General features: G+C 40.7%; 1 protein-coding gene across 10 annotated transcripts in view; it reads right to left on the bottom strand.

Moving 5' to 3' along the window:
- The window catches only part of grip1 (glutamate receptor interacting protein 1), a 294,167-nt gene that overhangs the window by 81,896 nt on the left and 186,350 nt on the right, over positions 1 to 25,921 (bottom strand). The window contains exon 1 of one of the 10 annotated variants that reach the window (XM_058417362.1): positions 9,397 to 9,742. The exons of the other annotated variants lie outside the window; for them this stretch is intronic. Within the exon in view, the coding sequence (XP_058273345.1) occupies positions 9,397 to 9,451 (55 nt within the window). The 5' untranslated portion in view covers positions 9,452 to 9,742. Of the gene's footprint in view, positions 1 to 9,396; positions 9,743 to 25,921 lie in introns of those variants that run through there. 10 annotated transcript variants of the gene reach the window in all.

Here is a 25,921-nt window from a genome sequence, read left to right as displayed (position 1 = left end):
TGCTGGCCATTCCTTATTGTTGATGTTGATTGACAGATCTGCCATTGTTACTGCCAGAAAAATGGCATAAAGGACAATTATGGCATAGAGTCGAGTGATAACAGAGCGTACTCTGATATGAAACTGCAAGGCTCCTGCACAAAGTGATTAGTTTGGTCTAAACTTAGTTTCTGGTTGATTTAGTGGATTTAGCACATGGATAAATTCAAAGCTGTTCCCTGCTGGTATCTGGCTTTGAATTTCCACAGCAAAGACTTCTTGAGATGCAGTTGGCAAAAATGTATTGCAGATACCTAGTGCCGAGTATACTGGCTTCCACTAAAAAGCAAATTGAAGAGGCAAAGTACATCAAATCCTTTAAAAATGTGCTAAGAGCTTGACCACTCTTGATCCTCTGCAGCATGGATCTCTGCCAGCACTTATGAATCATGGCAGCATGAAGAGAAAAGGTTCATACAGTCAAGAGAATAGCTCTGGAGTTTGCATTTCATAGAACAGCATGAACAAGTATGCAGAAGCTCACTTGCTTAGTCACTGCTCTGGAGCATGTGGTTGAGCGGAGTTAAGTGGGCAGCACCTGGTCACCCAGAGAATTTCCGTCCTAGATTTAGACGATAAGTTGCTTGGGTTTGTGGTGGTGCTGGTGGTGGCGCGGCACCTGGAAGATCAGCCGCGTAATTTCAAACCCTGGGTCACCTCCGTGTCTCAGCGCAGCCCTAATGCTGCCCCAACAGATGCTGACTCAGAGAATACTGAATTTAGTACAGTCTTGTTTTCAGAACATAGTGATCCTCATCAAATGATTGAACCGTCTGGGTTATGTTAAAGTGAATGGATTTGTATTTTTTATTTTAATGTTATACACTCCATTGGCCACTTTATTAGGAACACTTGTATGGTCATGCAGTTATCTAATCATGTGGATCAATACATTAAATCATTCAGATAGCAGTGAAGAGCTTCAGGTGATGCACACATAACAGCAGCATGAGAGAAAGTGTGATCTCTGTGACTTTTCTCACCTGTAACTGTGGAACAAATAGTTGTTGTTTCAGTAAATGCTGATCATCTGAGCTTTTCAAACACAAAAGTCTCTAATTGTTTTTTTTGCACCATTCTGTGTAAACACTAAACGCTAAGTAAGCAGGAGTTCTGTGAGTAGAAACGCCGTGTTGATGCTGAAGCTCTTGACCCGTATCTGCATGATTTTATGCACTGTGATGCTGCCACATGATTCGCTGATGAGTGAAGGAGCAGGTGTTCGAGTGTTCAAGCCTTTGCTGTTTGAAAGATTGGTTCAAAATGCAGCTCAAACACGGTAGTTTACTGTGAAAAGCAGTACATACATGCCATAAAAGTCCCGTTACTGCTATTAACATTAGTTTTTCTTCCTAAGAAAGTGCTTTACTGATGTTTTAAATCAGCTTTCTAAAAAGAAGTCACATTTTATTCGCACCAAATGTCTGCAGAAAGTGCAGAGAGTTTTTACTTAACCATTTGTGTTTCCATTGCTGTTAATCTGCATGTTGAACAAGACTTTCGGGATCACCAGGCTTGTTCTACTCAATGCTAATTTGAGGGAGTAATTGGTCTTGGGAGTTAGTAGCAGGCTTGGCCTTCACCCCTAGTGGCCACAAATAGCTGTTTGATGTCATACTGGGATCAGGTGGTTGTACAGTTTGACCAGTGGGCAACCAGATGAAAGTCTATGAAGACAGATGGAAAAGCGGTGGCCTCGTAGAGAACCCAGAGCTCCGTCTAACTTGCTGTGCAATTTTCCAGCCGTTTGAAGTCGGATAATTAACTAGCTCATGCTGATAAAGTCACGTGGTCATGAACTGCCAGTGGCAAAGAAGAACGATGCAGGATTATTTTTTTTAGGCCACAAAGCATACATCCCACAGAGAGAGGATGGGCAGAGTGGGAGTACACTCAACTGTGCATTTAAAAAAGAGGTTATTCATTACTTGGATGATAATGATGGTAGTCTATGAAGTGGTCAGTTGCTTCAAACATCGTTTCTTTTTCTCCCCAACAGAATTATCCCTGTTAAGTGAGGGGAGGGGGACTGGAACCAATTCAGTGGCTAATTCCTGACTCACCGCTTCCTCCCTTCATTTCTCACAATTGTGTCGTATGCCTGTCGTTTAAACTGATCTACCAGAGAGGGGGTGACAAATAGATCCATCTGCAAGCCAAAGCCAGGAGTAACTGACTGTGAGAAATGGCTAAGGAGATGCAATGAGAAAAAAAAATGAAGCACAAATTACATGCCATCTTTGATATTCAAGGAAGCCCCATTTGGATGAATCTAATCGGCCCGACTCTGTGACCTTGATGTAATAAAGCCGGCGATACCGCAACCCTGCGGAATGTTTAAAAGAAGCTAGAGAATTGGGAAACTATCAGAAATTGCTTGAAACATGCTCCTAAATATTCCGGGAGCTCTTTGAAGTTCTCTGGGAGATAAAACATGGGTGGCATAATGCTTGTACAAAAGCGCTGCCTGTCTGAGTTTGAGCTTAATGGCATATTATCACAGAGTGGCACGCTGTAGATTTAACGTCACTTCCCAAAATGACTTCAGTGTTTGCTGACTGGAGGAAACGAAGGAATAAAGAATATCAAAGGGAGGATGTAAAATGGAAGCTCAGCTTGGGTGGAGGCAGCTGCCACTTGTTCTCCCCTCCTCCTCCGAAAGAATCCAGAAGATAACCAGTGCAGAGGATTGAAAACGACAGGAAACATCCACCCCCTTCTTCAGTTAAAAAAACCAACAGGAGCTGCATAAGACAGACACACTAGGATGCTGCCTTCCATCCCCAAAGGGGCTGCGCTTCATCAGAATAGTTCTTGGGAACCTAAAACCCACATAGCTGCAGGAAATGGAGGGATTAGTGGGTCAAAAAAAAGAGAAGAGAAATAAAAAAGAATGCACACGCAAAAAAAAAAAAAAAAGTCAGTTTGCCAAAACCGCTAGAGGGCATGGATGCTTTTTTATTTTTTTTATAGCTTGATAAACACAAAGTAGAGTGGGTGGTGTTGAGCTATTTGTTACATTCAAAGATGAGGAAATAAAGAAATAAATAAATAACTCAAATGCATTTTTTTCTGGCTTGCTTTTCACGGTTGCAGTCATTCATATGTGTATTTGTATGGCTGCAAGTAGCCTGTAATCTGATGTTTCAAGTGCTGCCAATGTTTATATTCCAGCACTTGCCAAAAGAGCGCCTTATCCATCCGCTGACACTCGGCCTACGAAGGCAGAGTGAGAGACGGCTGTTTGGGTTTGCTCACAGCTTGGCTGAGTTCTGTTTCCATGACTCCCTGCTTTGGTTTCAACATAGACATGTGGTGTTAAACGATGATGCCCTGCAGGTTGCCTGACCAATAAGACGCTGCTGAAGTAGATGATGTGTACGTGAGCGTCTTGTGACGCAAGCAAATAAAAAAACATCAAGCTATTCAGAGACGTGCGTCATGCTAAAAAAAGGCGAAGTAGCTCTTTTGGATAAGAAATATGAAAAAAAGCTCCTGGCAGGAAAGGATAGAAGAAAAAAAAAAACAGCCAAACATTGGAGGTCCATAGGGAGTTAGGAGAATGGAGCATGGAGAGGAATAAACGCTTCATATCTAGCATGTAATAAAGCTATTGAAGACCTGTGTTCTGCATGATAACCGTGCATATGTATATACATGTGTGTGTGTTTCAGATAAAGGGCCTCCACTAAGCTAGCCCCTAAAATAGGTCCTTCCCTAAACTGTGTGTGATATATATGCTGAATGCCTCTAATCCAGGCCAAGAGCTAAATCTCCCAAACAGTGGGTCATACGCTGAAGCTCTGAGCAGGGCTAGGCTTTCTTAATCCACACGAGGTATAAGAAAGCAGCTATATACCTTCCACTGGGTCTTAGCTCTGAGGATGATGCGGTGTAGACGAGACCTGCTAAAACTAGAAACCACAATGGTGGTGACTCAATTGGCCCTGTGAGAGAAGTCATTCCAGACACGCACTGGAAAAGGCCATGGTTATCACCGTCTCCTCACCATTATGCCGCAGAGAATGTGAGCTTGAGAGTCCAATTTTGACATTTCAGACTGTAATGGAGGTGATATTGGAGTGGTGCTGTGGGTCAAAGTGTGCTTATCTGTGATCCAGCTGCACACCATAAAAAAACATAACCTTTGAAAGGTCCCCGGGAATTTACAAACTAAAGAGGGAAAGTCTAGGAAAAAATAAATAAATACTAGGGGTCTCAGAACTAATTTCACTGTTTGATTATTATTCAAATTTCATTATGCTTATGCAGTCAAGCGGGAGAATAAAATCCTATTCTGAATCATCTAACTGGCGTGTTATGAGAATATTTACTTCCTAACATTTTCTGGACAAATTACCCAGGTTGCTTGGCGTCACGTGTGGCGTACATTTTTATTCTGTTTTAGTTAATTTACTAAAATATGAAAACGTGTCTAAATGATATTACACACAAATATGCACTGATTTGAATCATACCTACCCTGTGGTACCTTTCTAGTGCACTTTATATAGTGAAAATATCACTTTTCAGTGTTTATGCATGTTGTTGTTGATCTTTCGGCTGCTCCCTACATGTGTGAGGGGTTGCCACAGCAGACTAACTGGTCTGCACAACAACTAGACACAGGTGGATGCCCTTCCTGACGCAACCCTCCCATTTTTATCCGTACTTGGGACCGGCACTACATCCAGTGGCTGGGTTTTGGGCACTGGCTGGGAATCGAACCCGGGCCTTCCGCATTGTAGGGGAGAAACCTATCACTGAGCCACCAGCACTCAATGATCCTAGAACTCAATGACAATATACTCATACTCATACTCAATAACCTTTAAACACAATTTACACTGTTTGTCTTTATAGTATACAGCTTCAGACAAGCCTAGACAATGATGGCTGTGCCTTTTGAGTCTGGTTCCTCTCAAGGTTTCAGGTTTCATCCTCATGATTTCTCGTTCCATCTACATCTGAATTAAAAATTCACACACACACTAAGCCAATCCACAAATATACATCAGCAGAGGAGAGAAACCACATGAAGGAGCAGATTTAATACGTGATCGACCTTACTGACCGAATTACCCAACTTATCACCACTGCATGCTCAGTGTTTTCCCACCACAGACACGTTGAGGTAAGATGTCTGCGAGTGTTTGAGACTTCTGCATCTGTCTAGCTGAGAAAGTCCAGAGTTCTCTCGATGTTCTGTTGTGTAGGAGGATGCAAACGAGTGTTATCCAAGAAAACTCCTGCTTAAACTTCCTGCATATTTGTATGCTAGGTTTCCACACAGAATATCTAAAACAGCCTACCTACAAGAACCAAGTGCACATTCCTTAAGGGCAAAAAACTTGTCAAGGGTTTTAATTGGAGGCATAAACAGAAGAAAACAGTTCCCCTCCGCCTCCACACAGCACACACACCGGCTTCTGTTATTATTTCTTATACATTCGACATAAAACGTATCACACTTATATTAAATATCTGATCTGCAGTGTAGGGGAGTAGCTAGCTCCTAGCTTAATTAAATGTTTTAGTGGCATGACGGTAGTTGAGGTGTTTTCAGAATAAGCTAGCTTTCTGAAGTAGCTGTGCGATGCGACAAACCCGCATAATCAGTTCGACAACCATTTAAAATAAAATAACGTACTGTATCCATCCGAACTATATGTTATGTATGTTTCTTCATATCCTGTAGTAATTTGGCTGTACTTTAGTTACTTTACATCCTGAGAGGTTTACATCATGACAAGTTGCAATTGCGCTGCTGATCTGCTACACAATGGGTTACACGATTAGTGTACTAATTGCACTAACAGCACTTATTGTGATGTATCTGCTGCCTGCTCAGACTTCCCTTCTCATCCTACTTTCTGTGACAGGGCGAAACAAAGCTGTGAGTCAGAAAGGACAGATGGGGAAGTAAACAAGGAATTGACAAGCCCAATGGTGACCAATCATCAGCGGAGTGAAGATGAGAGAGGCATACCAGACACGGACAGTAACCCTTCAACCAAATCCCTGCCTGTTTCGTTCAGCCAGCACTGCCACAGGCACTGATCTCAGAGGGTCAGCTCACACCCACAGGACTTGTCTGACCTTCTGCATCAATCAACAGAGGCAGAAAATGGTGTTTTTTTGTTCACTTGATAGATGTGACCGATGCTGGTGTTGATAAGCCTAGGGAGCTACAAAGCTTATGAGCTGAAAAGAACAAGACGTCCTGTGTTTGGCGATTTTCCTTCTATGGTTTTTAGACGAGTTTGTTTGCATTCGCGTCTCCATTTTCCCCCCATTTGTGTTGGAGGACAGTTTAAGCACTGACTCTTAGGCACTGACACAGCCTTTGTTAAGCTATTAGCAAGTCTAAACATCAACAACTATGGAGGCGAATACAGTGAATTATCCGAGTTAATGCCTTAGCCGTGGAAATTAAAGTCCCGAAGCAACAACCTGATGGCACACCTTTTAACATTTTCTGCTCAATACAACAGAAAAAGCGGAGGGAAAACTACTTTACAGGCGAAAAAAACAGGCGAATAAGATTAGTCGTTATATTAGATTTGGATAGATTTGCAAATAGGAAAGATTCAATTTCACAGCGTCTTTGAAAAGAGCGAGTGAAATCCCTTCTCATGGTCAATTCTGGATACTTACATTTATGAAATCTACGGTTTTTCTTAAATTAAAATATTTTTAATATTTAAAGAGAATTTGTAGTGTAACATATTTAAGCCCCAAAACTGAAAAAACACAAAATCATGTCCATTCCATTTCCTCTGAAAGAAGCCCCGTCTACCTCTACATTTCGAATCTAATCGACTCATGGGGGAAAAAACCATTACATCTAAATTAAATAAAATGATCATAGAGTTTACAATGGGAAATGAGATCTCACTTTGATTACCAGCATCATCCACATCAGACCTGAGATTATCTCATGACATGACATAAACAGGAGCCTCATTTAAAGCTAAAACACTGAGTGAGTGACAAATCTTTAGGTGGAAAACATGCAGAAATCTGGAAAAGGCCATGGTTATCACCAGAAATCCCATTTTCCCCTATTTTAAACTTTAACTCTAAGCCCTTGCCCGATTTCATACATTGTGCCTGTGCCACATGATTGGCTGACTGAATAAGTGCAGAAATGTTCCTAATAAAGTGGACAATACATGTAGTGTGTATATTATTGATGACAAACTAAACAATTGTTCTTAAACCCAAGCTTTTAATCATATTTGCCTGTTTTCCCACAACTCCACGCATATACACTTTGAATTAATTAAAAGGACAGGCTCATTATCTAACGTACATCACATTTTAATTGCACGCTCAATTAAAAAAAAAAAAAAAAAAAGAACTCGCATAAAGGTCATGTTGCCCTGTCTACCGCAAAGTTATGGGCGCAGCTGTCGACGCATAAAGATGCTATTTGCTCTGAACTAGATTTTTGGAGAGCAATGTTTGGAAGCTTGTAGTAGAAGGGGTCACACCGGAGCACGACTGCTTTAGGAATGGAAATGGCGAGCGCTTTATCAGTATGGCAGAAGCCATTAGCATACCAATTATTACAGCAGGTATGCATGCTCTGCTCTACTAAAATCAGCAGCCTGAATCCTGAGAGACATGGAGAGTAAACATAATCACATCTCCTCTAGCTCACATACATACAAATGGGAGTTAAAAACAGACTTGAATGCACAATTACTCACTCGCACGGTCTAAAAAACATGTGCATACATACTGAAACACACTCCCACATACAGACAAACTCAAACACTGCAGCATGGGAAGGCTACTTGGAATGTATAAGATGAAGCAAGAACCTCCAACCCAAAGAGAGAGAGAGCAAACCACAGGGAGAGGAGGAGGAGACTACACCCCACCCATCTCATTACCATACAAAGTACCCTACATAATTGACCGAACCTGCTGAGGTAAGAGAACATGTGTTGATATACCGTTGAAAAACACACCAAATCCCTGAAGCACCACTAGCTTCAACTGAACCAGCAGATGGATCAAACCAAGCTGAAGATACACTAGCTGCTTTTTATTTTTTTTGAACGTCATCAAGTCTCCAATGTCTCCAATTTCCATTTTTCTGAGTGAATGCTCACTAATGGGAAACAGTTAGAAGTAAAGCTGGCAGAACATAGCAAAATAAATGTTAGCAGCAGAACATCTACGGTCTACATTCACATCTACGTTCTACAGTGTACGTCTGGTCTGTTTTGTGGGAAGAAAAAAATAAGATAAACCTCCTGCAAATAAAAGAAAGCAGCAACATGTACTCAGACCTTACGTCTCACGCTGTCAGTACATACCCCTGAGCACCTGAAGTGTCTCACGAGAGCGGCGGAACTGAAATCTGACGGTCGGCTATGATCGTGTGATCTATTTATAATACGAAGCTCAATACACAAATTCATTACCATGCAAAATTCTCATCTCTCTACCAACATCCATCAGCTTTGTTATTGCTGAATTTTTAGGCTTTTATGACGCTCTTTCCCATCTGGTGTAATGTGACTCACTGATTCAAAGAAGCCATCATAAACCTTCACCATATGCATGACTATGTTGTCATGTAGCCAAGCGGAGGAAAGATCCACAGAGACGAGGCGTAAATAGCACTATAGACCATACAGCATTGAAAACATCGATCACTGAGAATAATCTGAACCCAGGTGATTTTATTTTATTTTATTTTCTTTCCACATGAAAAGCATCTCCGTTCAAGTCGAGCCATGGCACAGCTGGCTGTTTACTAACGATAACAAGGTCAAGTGCTTTCCCAGGGGTGGAGAGAACTTGCACTATTTATGACTTATCCTCCATTCTACAGCTTTCAAGAAAAGCCAAGTTGGACAGCACACTCCTCTTAGCTGGAGGATCATCATGTTCTTTCGGACAACATGCATCTGATCAACACACATCTACAGTACATAACATAAGGCTTTTTTGTTGTTGTTGTTGTTGTATTTTTAAGCACATTCATCATAGACAGTTAGAACAGATTCCCAGAAGTGCCATTTTTTTCAGACAGGCGTAACCATGAGAGGCATGGTCTACAGATAACTGTGACATTAAGGATGCTGAACACCATAGAGAGTAAACAAAGCCTTTCTGCTGCTAATTCTTCATGCATATTCATATATTCATGCAGCTGATGACACTGACTGCTAAATGATAAATCAGCGGCACGCGCTTTAAGAAGCTAGTCGTTTCGGCACCTTTAATACATGCAACATCTGCACAATGTCCGGCGGAGAAATCAGAAGGAATGGAGGAGAAACGCGGAAGAGGAAGGATGGGAGGTGGGTGTTTGGAGTGGACAAAAGACGCGGTTACCTTTGTTCACTCTCCGCAAAATCTGACATCGGCATTTGAACGATACGGCGATCATGCTCACTCCGGCACGCGCTTAAATGCTCCGGTGAAAGCGCTGCCGCACGCCGCATGCGGGCATCCGGTTTCCCCCGCCTCGTATCCAGAGCCGCGTCCCGAAAGACCGCGCGAAAAAAAACCCCACAGCACAACTCCGACTCCTGCAACTTCCAACCTTCGCATCCGAGAATAAAAAAAGAAATAAAAAAAGACACCGGGCTCGAGGAAAAGCTCGCGGGCGCGCGCCAAAAATGGAGCCAAAGCAGACGAGCGCGCGCGCGGACAGCTGCTGTAGAGTCGCTCCGAGCGTCCGAAAGTCGCGCGCGCGATAAGCATCCGCTCCACTACAGCGCGGTCACGAGACAAATGACACCCAATATCATACACACAGAATAAAAATCCTCAGCGAGATTAAAGACAACATTATTATTATTATTATTATTATTATTATTATTACTCCTACTTTTTATGTCATTCCATTCATCTCTTTACTGCATTTATTTCAGATCCCTATAGTTAATATATAATGAATTTTTTGTACAGGAGTAATATGTGATCACGTGCGTGGAAACACGTGATGTGATGTGGAAAAAAAGATTAAATAAGTAAAATAAAATAAATAAATAAATAAATAAACCAAAAACCCACAGAAAATGTAAATAATAATAATAATAATAGCAACAACAAGGAGGTCCTGGGTTCGAACAGGCGGGGTGGAGTTTGCATGTTCTCCCTGTGCCTGCGTGGGTTTACTCTGGGTACTCCGGTTTCTTCCCACGGTGCAAAAACATGTACATTAGGTTGACTGGTAATTCTAAATTGCCCATAGGAGTGAGTGTGAGAGTGTGTGGTTGTCTATCTATATGTGGCCCTGTGATGGACTGGTGACCTGTCCAGGGTGTTCCCCTGCCTTTCGCCCACTGTGTGCTGGGGCAGGCTCCAGCAGACCCCCGTGACCCTAATTAGGAATAAAGTGGGTATAGAAAATGGATGGATGGATCTCTGACTGTAAAACAGTTCTTTTTCAGAGCATGACGCTCATCATTCATTCAAGTGGTGTCCAATTTCCTTCCCTGGAGAAATAGTATTAAGTCAAATTTAATTACTGCTTAGGTTTCCCCCATCATTTGGAAACTCATCCAATTTTACCAGACAGTCTCAAAAATGGAAAAAAAAAACAAAAAAAAAAAACACCAAAATGTAAAGACGATGCACATCATAACTTCTTAAAGGCATTTCTGAGATAGACGAAAAGCATCGTATTGGCTTGCTCACAAACCGCCAACAATAACACCGAATAAAAACGTCTAATAATTGAATCTACCTTCTGTTGTGCTTCTGTATCTGTATCTTTAACCTAGACAGATGAATAGTGGACCTTTAACACTTTAAATCTAAAAGGTCAAATGATGCGCCTTTTTTTTGAAAGGTACAATATATCCATTTCCAAGAGAAAGCTATAAAAGATAAGGGTTCCTCCACAGCGATAAGAGAACGTGTGGTGTATTGTTAAAAGAGCAACGTGGTGTAGCGTACGCTCACATACAAATACAGCCTTCCTTGTTTTGATCACAACTATGCAGATCGCAATGATTGACAGCAGCATCTCCATGGCAACGTAAACATCTGCTGAATGGTGATAGTGCTAGACAGGAACGTAGAAAAGACAGAGCAGCGCTTCTACTGCTGTTTTGTTTTCACACAACTCATGAGGCAGGCATGTCGCGCTGTATGGCTTGTCAGGGTATTCTATACTGACGGCTAGCAGGAAAACTTTTAAATAAGGTGAGACAGCTCACTCTTGTGCTTCGTCTCTCTCTTCCAGATAGTTGAAACAGAAGCTACACTGATCAGAAGTAGTGCAACGTGCAGAACTGGTATGCATAATACATTTGGTTTTATAAACTGTGAGTAGTCTTTACATCAGTTCCTGGTATTTGTACATCCAATACAATTTGAGCATGTATTTTCAAATACCTGGATAAAATTCGACACCTAAGCACCTAAGCTGAGATTCAAACACTGGTGTTTTCCGACAGCCACATCACCACATATGCACATTTCACTCAGCTAAATTCAATACTATAGTTATAGAGTAGTTCAACATCCTCATGAGATTCCCAGGTTTACATTAATACTATCTAAATTGATCACTCTTAATCCGCATCATTCAAATCCTGTAACTAGAAACTTGTTTAAATGATGTTTAGCTTAAACAATGAAACCACATTTTGACGAAACGCGTAATATTTCCATGTAATAAAATCTGCGTAGATCACGATTATATTGCATTTAATTCTCCTAATACTCCTTAAAATAAAAACACGAGGCAGAACGTACTCAGCTGGGAGATTGTTTGTGCTCAGACCAAATATTCTGAGAGAGCAGGAAAGGAAGTGAGCTCAGTTTCTTCACTTTGGCAATTAGGGGTAAAAGACATTGACGTAAACAGATGGCTAATTCTAATTGGTATGTTGAACCTGACTTTATCTTCACTAATGAAAGTCCCAAGCAACTTAAACTGGCAAAAAAGAACATTGTTCTTTCTTTCTTTTACAGTCAGTGGCACAGAGAAGATATTTTATTAATTATATATATATATATATATAATTAGGAAAATACAATGAACAGGCATAGCATTATGAGCACTGACAGGGGTAGTTAACAACACTGATTATCTCCTCATCATGGCACCTGTTAGTGGGTGGGATATATTAGGCAGCAAGTGAACATTTTGTCCTCAAAGTTAATGTGTTAGAAGCAGGAAAAATGGGCAAGCGTAAGGATTTGAGCGAGTTTGACGAAGGGCCAAATTGTGATGGCTAGACGACTGGATCAGAGCATCTCCAAAACTGCAGCTCTTGTGCCTGCAGCGGTCAATATCTATCGAAAGTATTCATTAAGTCTTGTAAGTCCTTTAAGTACTGTAAGTTACAGGACTTAAAAGATCTGCTGCTAACATCCAGATACCACGGCACACCTTCAGGGATCTAGTGGAGTCCATGCCTCGATGTGTCAGGGCTGTTCAGGGCATCAACACAATATTTGGCAGGCGGTCATAATGTTATGCCTGATCAGTGTATGTTCTCATGGGCTTTGAAATAGTTGAACTACAGAAATGATTCTTTCAAAAGCATCTAACAGTAATAAACTCTCTCTACCTTTACCCTCATAAAATCCAACAATCTATGAATATTTATGATGTTCAACCGCCCTGATTTACAGGTTTTAAACCCGTCAACATTTCACGGTGTCCAAAGCTATCAAATAATCCATAGCAACCACAATTTTCTTCATCAATCACGTTAGATTTCCTTAATAGGCTCAAACGATGGTTGTAGACGGAGTCAGAAAGCCATTGAGGCGTGTTACATATTCAAGTACACAAAAATGCCACATCAGGCAGCATTCTGTGCAAAGATATGATTCAGAAATGACTCATTGAGCTCGAGACACACGTAGCAGACGTCATTTTATATTATAAATATCCTTTAATGTCCTAAAGATCCCGTAATTTTGTGGCAGAGAGGAAAGAGGTGGTGAACAAATAAGCCATCTGTAATAAAAACAGATAATATTTCTTGCAGGAAATGTTTTTTCCCCCTCATAGAATATTTTCCCTAAAGGTAGTTTGATTTCATCTCACCTGACAGGTTATTATTATTTATACAGGTTATTATTATATTATTATATCCTGAGTAAACGAACGCGGCATTGATCATTTGCATATTCGACTATGATTGGCTGAAATCGATAGTGACATCACAAACTCAGCTCATGTGTCAGTGTAATTCTTTACAGATGTGCTGGAGTTGATTTGAAATGACAAATGCAAATGTATTGTTAGAACACGGATAAACAATTCCGATCTGATCTGTGTAACCGGAATCAGACGTCCGGATCCGGAGTCAGCATATAATCCTGGTTTTCAATGCAAGGATAGTTCAACTGTTGGCATTTGAGTCTGATACTGAAAGGATTTAGGTCTTTGACAATTTTCCTTACACTATAATACACCTGATCGACTTACACAGATGAACTATGGCATTATGGTGTGGTGTGTGTGTGTGTGTGTGTGTGTGCTCATGTAGGACATAAGCCTCAGTATTAAGGTCAGTGTATTGTCATGGCTTTTCCAGCGCAACAATGATGGTATTTGAGATATCACAGCTGTACTCACATCTGTACAACATCCAAGAGTTTATTTCTCTACTCACTCTCATTAACAAAATAAATGAATTAGAACAATTAAAGGCAATCTATTTGAATTTCGTTCAAATAAAGTCACACGGTAAGTGCTCATGTGCTAAATCTCTAACCTGTGCTTATAATTGAAGCCTTGGGAATTGTTACGATTCCAGGATATTGTCCAGGATCGATATTCTTAAAGCATGGCTTTCCTCTGCTGTTTCCCCCACTGGGATTCAGGGTCATTAGCCATGCACGCAAAATAATTTGTGATCTCGTCAGTGCACGAAGCACAGGGCTATAGGATGTTGACAAGAATGGGAAATAATAATAATAGACTCATTTTCACAATGCCACTTGCTGTTTGGGAAGCGGCCATGTGACTAATAGCAAGTCAGCTGCCAACGTTGCTAAAAAATACAATCCTGGCAGGCAGAGAGAGAGAAAAAATATAATATCTACAGAATTTTACCATAAAAACACTAGAGTATATCACGAGAGGAGATGGTAAGAAAGCAGCAAATAAAAAGGGAGCATTAATAAGCATGATAATAAGCTATTCTTTTTCAAGCATTTTTTTTGCAGACCAAAGAGACCAGATTCCTGTCTTCTGGGTTTCTATTGGCTTACAAGACTAGAGCTCATAAATTTATTTATCACCAAGGCAAGGGTCAACACACACACACGCGCGCACACACACACAAAGAGAGAGAGAGAAGAGAGAGAGAGACAGATAAACAGAGAGTGAAATTGAGAGAGAGAGAGAAGCAGACAGACAGACAGACAAAGAGACAATGGGATAGAGATCATTAACAGAGAGAGAGAGAGAGAAATAGAGAGAGAGACAGAGCAAGACAGACAGACAAGAGGGGGGAGAGAGAGACAGAGAGAGAGAGAGACAGAGAGAGAGAGGGAGGAAGAGACGGGGAAATAGATCAGGAGAGAGAGAAAGAGAGAAAAGAGGGGATAGAGATCAGAGAAGAGAGAGAAAGAGAGAGAGAGACAGAGCAAGACAGACAGACAAGAGGGGAAGAGAGAGAGAGAGAGAGAGAGAGGGAGGAAGAGACAGGGAAATAGATCAGGAGAGAGAGAAAGAGAGAGAAAAGAGGGGATAGAGATCAGAGAAGAGAGAGAGAGAGAGAGAGTAAGCAAGACTGACAGATAAGAAGGGGAGAGAGAGAGAAAGCAAGAGATGGGGGATAGAGATCAGGAGGGAGGGAGAGAGAGAGAGAGAGAGAGAGAGAGAGAGAAGAGGAGACGGGGATAGAGATCAGAAGAAAAAGCGAGAAAGAGAGAGAAGAGGGGATAGAGATCAGGAGAGAGAGAGAGAGAGAGAGAGAGAGAGAAGAGGGTTGACCCTGTATTGAGGGAGATGAATGCAGATGTGTGTAAAGCCAGGTCTTGTGCTTGGAGTGAAAGCTCTACACACAGCATGAGCTCAGCTCTGAGGATATGGACAGGTGCCCTGGGGAAAGACTTTAGTGCATTAGGAGGGGATGAGAGTGACATTCATGTTAATGGAGCTACTGGCTGAGCGCAGGCTCTACGCCACAGTGCAGATATCACAGCGGCTCTGACTCACATGACTCAAAAAGGAAGAGGAAAAACTACTAATCGTATTACATCCACCAAAAAACAGCCCACATTTTAATTCCTGGAACACTGGATACATCAAGGGTTTGTCAATCGAGGAGCCGTGATCGAACAAACTGTAATGCCTTTACAGCTTTACATTTTATACACAATGTGATCATGTTCCACTATTTATAAATACTAAATCAATAAAATGTCCTAGCTGTAAGGGGAAAAAAAACCCAGAAATTCAACTCCTGCATAAGAAGCAACAAAGCTGTACAACCAAAACAAATCAATGCTGTCATTTTTTTCCTCTCGTGTCTAATCGCAGCTTCATATCAAACAAGAGAAAATGACACCTCAAGCACATCTACAGTAAGATCTCACGCAAGCGACACGGCATATGTTTTTAACAACTCTGAGGATGAAAACACAGAACCCGGGTGTGCCTCCTGGAAGAAATCACTTCCTGTGCTGCATATGCTGAAAGGGCACTTAACCCAGCAGGTGGCCTTCTCTCCCCATTCCACTAATAACTGAAGCTATAGCACCAGGAAATGCTGAAAGTGTGTGTGTGTGTGTGTGTGTGTGTGTATGGAGCAACATGCCCACATGCAATTAAGCCTGTTATTGGGAGCAGAAAGATGCATCGCTCTCCTGTCACATCAACATGACAGAGAGGTTCAGGAAACTGTTGTGGGCTGGTGGGGGGGCAAGAGTGGGATCTGTGTCATTAACTGCTGTGAGCATTTATGCAGCCTGCAGATGGACAGATGGTAAATATATATTTCCTCTATGGCGTACGTCACGTCTGTACGTCACGTCTCTTGTTTCTAACATATAAAACCCTCATAGATCAACATCTACCTCTGTTTTATGTCAAGCTCAATGTCTCACGTCTTTAACATCACGTCTCTGACGTGCCTCATAGGTTAACATCTACCACTGTTCTTTTCATCATGACAGCATTCTCTTGCTTTGTGGGAAAACTAATAACAGTAGCCATGCCTTCCTAAAACACACAGCATCCCGAAAGACAGCAGGATATCAATAAGTAAGTAAGTAAATAAGTAAGTAAGTAAATAAGTAAATAAATAAATAAATAAATAAATAAATAAATAAATAAATAAATAAATAAATAGCCCTTCTCGATTTTTTTTTTTGTCGTCGATTCAGATCAATCTTATTGACGTATTGTTTGAGGCAGGTTCATAAAGGAGTGAATTCCAAAATCAAAGTTTAATATAATACTTTATTTATATTATATTTTATTTTATTTAAGTCCTCTGTGACTTGCCCGAGGTCAAACTGACTGGACTACACAATTCTTTTGCAGAAATGAAAGCAGAGTTGGAAAGTGGAGCTGTCCAGCGTGTGTGAAGCTGAAACGGTGTCAGAAACTGTGCTGGGTTTGGCTGTAGTGACAGCGACCCCTGGTGGAGGCTATCATCAACTACACACAGTTACACTGCAGGGTTTTTGTTTTTTTTACACTAGCAAAGCACCCGGCATCACAGATTAGTAAAAAAAGTCAAATGTTCGAATGAATAATTTTGTTATTTTTCCTTTTTTATCTTTCAAACCTCCTAATTCATTAAGGAAATATATAAATATACAATATTCTGAAATACATCAGAATTTTGTCTACTGCCTCTGCAGTGTTTGTGCAAGAAAGATCTGAAACTTACACACACACACACACACACACACACACGCGGCAGCTGTAAGGACAGTCAAAAAAAAAAAAAATAAACAAACACACCTGTTATTTTCCAATTACCACATATCCCCAAGAGTTTTATTCCTCTTAGACCACAACAGTTTGTTTGATATTTGTTTATTAATAAACAAGCCATGTTTTATTCCTTGTTATTAATAGCATTATGTAGCAGCTAGTTACTTACTCTCTCTTGTAGATAGGTAGGAAGGAAGGAAGGAAGGAAGGGAGGAAGGAAAGAAAGAAAGAAAGAAAGAAAGAAAGAAAGAAGGAAAGAAAGAAAGAAAGAAAGAAAGAAAGACAAGACAGACAGACTACTTGGAACCTGAAGCTTTTGCCATGGTGAAAAACTTCCTGATAGACATTACCGGAGTCTTCTCCATAGTAATAATGGTACATTCTTCCTTGTTAACTAAGAGTGATGCAGGATTTTGAACCCGTGAGTTAATCAGAGGCTCTCCTGAAAGCTTGGGGATTTGAAGACGATTTGGCAAAAGGAGTGAGCCAAAAAGAAACCAGCGTGCTGCAGAAAGCTAATTACTTTCTTCCAGAAGCTTTAACTGCCAACAGTGTTTTTGCAACACAGTAATAATGGTTGTAATTTGTGTTGTCTAAACACCTTCTAGCTGTCATATTTGTGAGTCAAAAGACATTGTGTGTGTGTATTTTAAGAGGATATATAGACTGGAAGTTTATTAAATAACAAAAACAAAAGATTTTTAATTTTGTTATCAGTAGGCATGTTTACATGCACCTATTTTAATGAATTCAAATGAATTTGATCCGACTGCAGATAGCGAGAGTACTGATAATATGTACCTTTAAACACCACAAACCAATTCAAATATTGGTCTCAATGTGCATTATTTAGATTTGTCTGCCATCGTGTTCACACCACGGAAACACTGAACTGGTGTTTTTGAATCGGATTGACGAAAAAAAAAAAACTGGATTCAAGTGTTTACATGGGTGATTTTCTTCCTATTTAGCGGATTATTTCCTCTTTCAATCTGATTCGGATAAAGCAGTCAGATCAATTGGGGTGTTTACACAAAAGCTTTTTAATTCGGATTATTCGGTTGCATGTAAACAGTATCTGAACTCTCATTTGATGGATAAACGAAACACTGACATTTCATGTTTGCTTAGTTAATAGAGAAAATGAGTTGAATAACTGTATATGAGAGCAGCTTAGGATGAGCCAGACATGAGAGATTTCTGCCTTACTAAAGATCGAAAATTATTTTTGCTGTATAATGGTTGTAGTTTAAAATTCATGTTATCCACTCCAAACATCTTTTATTGTAATTTAACATTCTCTTTAAGGCTTGCCTTAAGTAGCCTTCACGCAGTTAAGCTTTTTGTTCTTTATTCAATGCCATTACATGCTACAGATATATGCATTTGAGAGAAACTGGATTGTCAGGTAGACTACTGGTTTCCTTACTTTGAGAAACCTTACTTTTGTTGATGGAGTTCCACTGAAGCAAGCATGCTGCCTGACTCCTGATACACAAGCTGAGTGAAGGTGCAGGAGGAACTCAGCAGGATCTGGCAGCACTGGTTTACAGGTAAGCTGTGTATTGATCATTACCTGATTGGGGACAACTGTGAGGCACTGGTCAGTGTTTTTCCACGACAAGAAATGTAAATGAGGATGTTCTAATGGCGTTCGGAGAAAAAGCTCTTTGTAAAAATCTAATTAGCTTGTGTTAATGCAAGCTCTGATGCAGGGCTCTGTGCAGACGCATTAAGTAAGCTGGAGTCTGGCAAATTCTCGCCTTTAAATGAGAAACGAGAAAGTCTTGGAGGAAATGAGGGGGCATGAAGAAAGAGAGAGTTGAAATCACTTTCTGATGATGTTATATATCTGTTCCAGCTCTTTAAACGACAAGTAGACTGTGCATCAGTATGGAGCCTCGCATACTGAGAAATGAGAAGTCTCTAGAACCGGACTGACTGCCTGAGTAAAGAAAGCAACACAGGATGCTTTCATATACAGTATACACTGATCAGGCATAACATTATGAGCACTGAGAGGTGAAATGATCATCTCCTCATCATGGCATCTGGAGTCCATGCCTCGATAGGTCAGGGCTGTTTTGGCAGCAAAAGGGGGACCAACATAATATTATTGCAGGTGGTCATAATGTTATGCCTGATTCAATAGCAATACTACTGACCAGCATGGCTAGAGTTTTTCCTTAGACTGCAGACTGTGCATGTTCTCAGCTTCAGCACCAGTGAGGGCTTTTTCCAGCTGCTCGAGTTGTCCACCGAGATGGACTTTCAAGCTCTTAATGCTGCAGGCACCGCGGCTGTGGAACAGATTGGCACTTTGACTGCTTAGACGAAGCCGGGCTCTTCTGAAACGCCGGACAGGCTGGAGCGAGCGAGTGTGGGAAACTGATTTGGGCATGGTCACAGCTTTGCTCTCATTGCTATTTACTTTTTAGGACAGCAGCCAAGATTGAGGCAACCAGCAAGCTGACCTCTGGATCAATGTGGTGTGTGTGTGTGTGTGTGTGTGTGTGCAAACCTAAGTAGCAACTGAGAATTGTTTTGTTTTAAAGTTATTTACTTCAGCTTAGAGCTTCTGTACTTCTTTGTGACACATCTACTACTAATGTGAATGATCCCACATGGAAACTCAATTTTTCATTTAATTTCCCCAAAACAGTTTACACCCCAAGTCTCACTCTTGCTTCAGTGAATAATCTCACCTGGAGTCTGATGCATCCCAGAACTCTTTACACTAGGATGTGAGGCTGAAGGAACTAATCTGTGATGGGTTGGGGACTGCACAATACCATGTGGACTGATTTCTTTTAACATGTTTTATTTCTTATTTAAGATTATAAATGCACCTTATACATTAAGGGGGTAATGAGGATCATGTCTGTAACTTGATAACACAGACATATATAGCAAATCTTTAATTTCCATTATAAATATCACCATACTGTTTTGCTGGCACTTTGTTAGCAAATCATATACAGAGTAGGTGCGATGCTGGAAAATAGCTAAACACAATTTCTACTGAATCTCCCTCTCTCTCTTCCTCAGTGACTCGTGTCGGATCTGAGTTTTACAGCACCGAAAACAGGGCGTTAAGAATCCGGCTTCACCTTGCAACATCCATCCCTCTTTAACACGATCCAGCATGATTCCCGCTCTCAGCTCGGAGACCTGAGGCTCACCCGGTGTTACACTCATCCTCCACCAACAGGGGGAAATAAAACACACAGCAGTCTCAGCCCAGGGGAAAATTTCCCAGGCCTCCTGTATATTTGGCTAAGAGAAGCTGGTTGCCATGGAAACCTTGCTGCTTTCTGAGGCGGGAGATCATCCAGAATGTGCAGGTTGTAGTTTATGGAAACTTAACGAGCTGCTACACCGCTGAAACACTATTCTGGGAAAACTTTCCTGAATTTTCTCTGTATATCGGCACATTTTTCATGAATAGGAGAGATTTAGTCATGGAAGACGGTGTAGACATCCAGCACTGAGCCGGACATGTTCTCTGAGCCTAAGCCACAGTCTGTGGCATGTGACTGAACATGCTGAGGAAATCTGAGCTTGTGTTATTGTAGCCAGATATCTATGGAGATACAACTGGGTCAATCATTAAAGTGCACAAACATGCTCTGTTGCTACGTTATTTGCTCTGGCATTAGATGTGAGTACAGTGAGGCAAGCTTATTTCTTTCTCATGCTGTCAAAACCTTCTGCCAAAAACAAACAGTGGCAAAAGTTTTGGGACACCCCTCCAAGAGACCTGACCTCAAGCTGATGAAACATCTTTGGGATGAATTTGAGGATGGCCCCTTACTGTTCCAACATGACTGTGCACTAGTGCACAAAACAAGGTCCATAAAGACATGGATAAGCGAGTTTGGTGTGGAGGAAATTGACCGGCCTGCACAGTGTCCTGACCTCAACCTGATAGAATACCTTTGGGATGAATTAGAGCGGAGACTGCGAGCCAGACCTTCTCGTCTAACATCAGTGCCTGACCTCACAAATGCGCTTCTAGAGGAACGATCATAAACACACTCCTAAACCTTGTGGAAAGCCTTCCCAGTAGAGTTGAAGCTGTTATAGCCGCTCTAATTCATCAGAAGGTGTTCTATCAGGTTGAAGACAGGACTCTGTGCAGGCCAGTCAAGTTCCTCCACACCAAACTCGCTCATCCATTTCTTTATAGATGTAATCTTTATTCATTGTGAAATTTATTTATTCATTTCACACCGGCTACAATGTTCTTCATTCATAAATATGAAGCATTTAGCTCTGTTTAGATGCTTTGTCACTATGAGGAAGTAAATAAATCGGCCAAATGGTCTTCATTGGACTGGCAGCTTGTGAAGCATGCATTAGCAGTGTATATGATTAAATAAAGTGTTTCAGCTTGACAAGATAAGCTTAGTGTATCCGTGTGTTGGCTTTAAAGCGAGCATTTATTAACATTTATTAAACTTCATTACAGCGCTCCATCACATTTAAACACACAAAGAAAGAGGTGAAAGAGGATAAAGACCAGCCAGTGACGGGCCACTATTTCTGTCCAGGGCACAAACACAACATGTTTTATTTATTCTTATTCTTTTTTCCATACTTAGTATTAAAGGACATGCTCATTGCATTCATACATTTCAGCAGTAGAAAAACACACATCTCTATATTGTACCAGTAAGTGACAGAGTGTCTTCATATGGTTGACAAGGTGACCAGTGACCTATGGGAAAAAATAGCTTTGGTGGAGATGAACTCAGGAAGAATTTGTGTAGTAAAAATATTGAAATTGTTGTGTGTGGACTTTCTTTAAGTCATGAATAGAAAAGTTCATTATTAGTTATGGTATAGGTATATAGTTATTATAGTATAGTATAATTATATATATCAATATTCTTAATAATATTTATTAACAAGCATGCTGGAAAAAATGAATTGAAATTAAAAAGCAACGTAAAAGTACTTAGTTATAAAAGTAATATTTATTTGTATTGCAAAATCTATTTTTAGATATTCTGGTTGTAGATTATTGTTCTTCTTATTATTATTATTATTAAGAATAATTATTATTATTCATTTATTTTTATTGTTTTTTTTTTTTTAGAATATATTCCTATATTCACTGCCTCACCTTTGAAGCAAAAAAAAACTATTATATCTGCTTGTAATCTACCCAGTGTGAGAGAGCTGCTTCAGTTTAGTCAAACGTCAAACGAGTCCAGTCTGAATACGCTGTTTACAGGACTCTGGTGACTCAGCTAAATCTAACACTCTGCCTGCTAATGCATCGTCATTTATAGATTTAGGAGCTTTTGTTTAATTCAATTCAATTCAATTCACTTTATAGAGTGCTTTTAACAATGTACATTTCACAAAGCAGCTTTATAGATTGCCAGATAGAGATACAGATTTAGAGTTATCCCTAATGAGCAAGCTCCAGGAGACGATGGCAAGGAAAAGCTCCGTGAGACGACACGAGAGAGAGGAAACTTAAAACGGAGTGCATCCTCTTCTAGGATATAAATGTGAATATAAATCACTCCTCTTCTACAGCTAAATACTAGCGAGTCCTGCGGTGCTAAGTGCGTTGGAAAGATCATCAGCAGAAGCATCAGTGTGTCACTGTGTGCAGACGAACACTGTGCTGCTGAGGCAAAGGAAGGACACAGACCAAGATAAAGGGAAAGATACACTCAACAAGCTGGTGGCCTGTGATCAATACGCCTCAATGATTTGAAGTGGAAAAATAATGAGATTAAAGGCTCTTTATAACCTCAGAGCCCTGCAGGGGGAGCTGTTCGACTGTATTACACTATTACTCTGAGCTATGAACTTGGAGTCATGGTGTAATCACGCTGCCATCATAAATCTTCTCATAGCTGCTAATCTGTTTAACAGTGAGATATGAGCCACTGCAGCTGTTTATATGGTTGTGTGTGTGTGTGTGGATGTGTTGGTACACACCAGCAACAGCTGCAGTCATAGCTAATGCAAAAGATAGAGAAACTCATGGCTGTGCCTATGATCCATCTCCGGCACTGAGGATGTGTGATCAGCTCAACTGGGTGAATCAACAGTAATGCCATACGCAGGACAGATGAGAGTGTGTATGTGTGTGTGTGTGTGTGGGTGTGTGACCTGAGATGTGCGTGTGGTTCACAGGGTGACAGAAAGAAGAAAAGCGCATAATACACCTCTACATCCTTCAGCACCAATGGTGAATTAAAGTTTGATGGCACACAGGATAAAAGGAGAAGATTAGCATAAATGAGAAATCAGCAGGATGAGTGTGTGCATGTACATTCACCTACATTTCAGACTCGCTTCTAAACCAGGTCACATTGCCCTGATGTGTTCATCTCCAAGACTAAACATTCAGGCAACACATGAATGGGATAGTCCACTGAAGACAATTTTTCACAAAATGAATCTAGAAATCTTCACAGTTTAGGTGTTACTAAATATTTGTATACGTCCTTGCATTCACAAAAAACCAAAAGGAGACAAAAAGTTCAAATCATCTAGTCTTTGTTACACGGATCATTTTAAGAATATCTTTATTTTTTTCCACATAAAATCTCGTATGCTGTCAGCATTTAGCTTGTTGTTGTTATAAACTCTAAGCATACAAACATCAAGCTAGCTAGCTTAGATAGATAGATAGATAGATAGATAGATAGATAGATAGATAGATAGATAGATAGATAGATAGATAGATAGATAGATAGATAGATAGATAGATAGATAGATAGATAGATAGATAGATAGATAGATAGATATTTTTGTGCTAGCAATCAGATATGGTAAAGCTAGGAACCTGCTAGTAGTAAGCAGTAATGCTAGAATTATAACACGTTTACAGCACTAGCGGTTTACACAGATAAAGGGTCTGTGTCCCAGTGCAGAGAGACAGAGGTTGCAGTAGTGTGATTTAGGGTCCAGAGGGAGAAGCAGCAAGACATAAAGGGACGAGAGACACTGGAGTAAGGAGCGGGATGGCATGAAATAAAATGGACAGGTAGATGGTAATATCAAATCAGAAACAAAATGTAATGTTTAGGTCCTTATTGAACATTATAAGGACATTGCTGTCGGGATACAATGCACCATAAGAGGAAAAAAAGGTTTGTCCCTTATCTCAAACGCACACACACATATGCACACAAACACACACAAACACATACACACACACACACAATTGCACACACAGACACACACACACAAACGCACACAGACACACACAAATGCACACAGAGACACACACAAATGTACACACAAATGCACACTCTCACCCACACGTACACAGTGACACACAAATGCACACACACAGACACACAAATGCACACACTCACTCTCACCCACACACACAGTGACACAGAAATGCACACAAACACACACACACACAGACACACATGCACACAGACACAGACACACCCACACGTACACAGTGACACACAAATGCACACACACACAGACACACAAATGCACACACTCTCACCCACACACACAGTGACACAGAAATGCACGCAAACACACACAGACACACATGCACACAGACACAGACACACAGACACATGCACACAGACACACACACACAGACACATGCACACACAGAAACACACATACACAAATGTACACAAACACACACAGACACACACACACAAATGCACACAGACACACACACACACACAAATGCACACACTCTCTCTCACCCACACATACACAGTGACACACAAATGCACACACAGACACAAACACACACATACAGACACAAATGCACACAGACAAATGCAGACACACAACTGCACACAGACACACAGAGACACCCAAATGCACACACAGACACACACACACTTTTTCAGTCTGTTATAAACAGCCTAAACAAAAATGATTTAATTCTTTGTTATTTCTACTGTATTGAGAAGTAACTCTTTCATCATTCAGGCAGATTTTCAGCATTCTTATATTAAAGGACATCATATCTAAAATAACATCACATGTCCCTTATGAACCTAATCACACATAAAAGCATCAGTATTTTATATGAGTATTTATTCAGACTTAAATTTCCTCTTCCTCTCCTCACTCATGTTTCCTGCAGCATGTGGTGACCAAACAGCAAGCAGCATGTTATGTTCAAAGATCCTAATCTTTCAAAGTAGTGATGTGTTTCTCATTTTATTTCTGATTTGCACTTATATACACACGGGGCACGCTATACAACCATCCAGTCATATACCATGAAACCGTGACACTGTAACAACCCTATTTTAAACAAACTGACACCTAAGGGTCATAAATGAATTGAAATGAAGTAAGTTTCTGGCTGTTTAATGGATTAGTAAAATACACTGATCAGGCATAACATTATGACCACCGAAAGGTGACGTGAATAACACTGATGATCTCCTCATCATGGCACCTGTTAGTGGGTGGGATATATTAGGCAGCAAGTGAATATTTTGTCCTCAAAGTTGTTGTGTTAGAAGCAGGAAAAATGGACAAGTGTAAGTATTTGAGCGAGTTTGATATGGGCCAAATTGTGATGTCTAGACGACTGGATCAGAGCATCTCCAAAACTGCAGCTCTTGTGGGGTGTTCCCGGTCTGTAGTGGTCAGTATCTATCAAAAGTGGTCCAAGGAAGGAACAGTGGTGAACCGGTGACAGGGTCATGGGCGGCCAAGGCTCATTGATGCATGTGGGGAGTGAAGGCTGGCCTGTATGGTCCGATCCAACAGACGAGCTACTGTTGCTCAAATTGCTGAAGAAGTTAATGCTGGTTCTGATAGAAAGGTGTGTGCATGACAGGTCAGGGCTGTTTTGGCAGCAAAAGAGGGACCGACACAATATCAGCCAGGTGGTCATAATGTTATGCCTGATCGGTGTATGATCTCTTGATGTTCTCTGTTGAGAATGCAGCATGTTATACATGCCGGTTTATTGAACGTCTGTAGTTTGGGTAAAGCAGACAACGGAAATAAACTGTTACCAAA

The sequence above is a fragment of the Hemibagrus wyckioides genome, linkage group LG19 (assembly GCF_019097595.1).
Source record: "Hemibagrus wyckioides isolate EC202008001 linkage group LG19, SWU_Hwy_1.0, whole genome shotgun sequence".
Classification (NCBI taxonomy): domain Eukaryota; kingdom Metazoa; phylum Chordata; class Actinopteri; order Siluriformes; family Bagridae; genus Hemibagrus; species Hemibagrus wyckioides.
The sequence above is the reverse complement of the archived record's forward strand: the minus strand, read 5'-3'. Positions and strand labels throughout refer to the sequence as shown.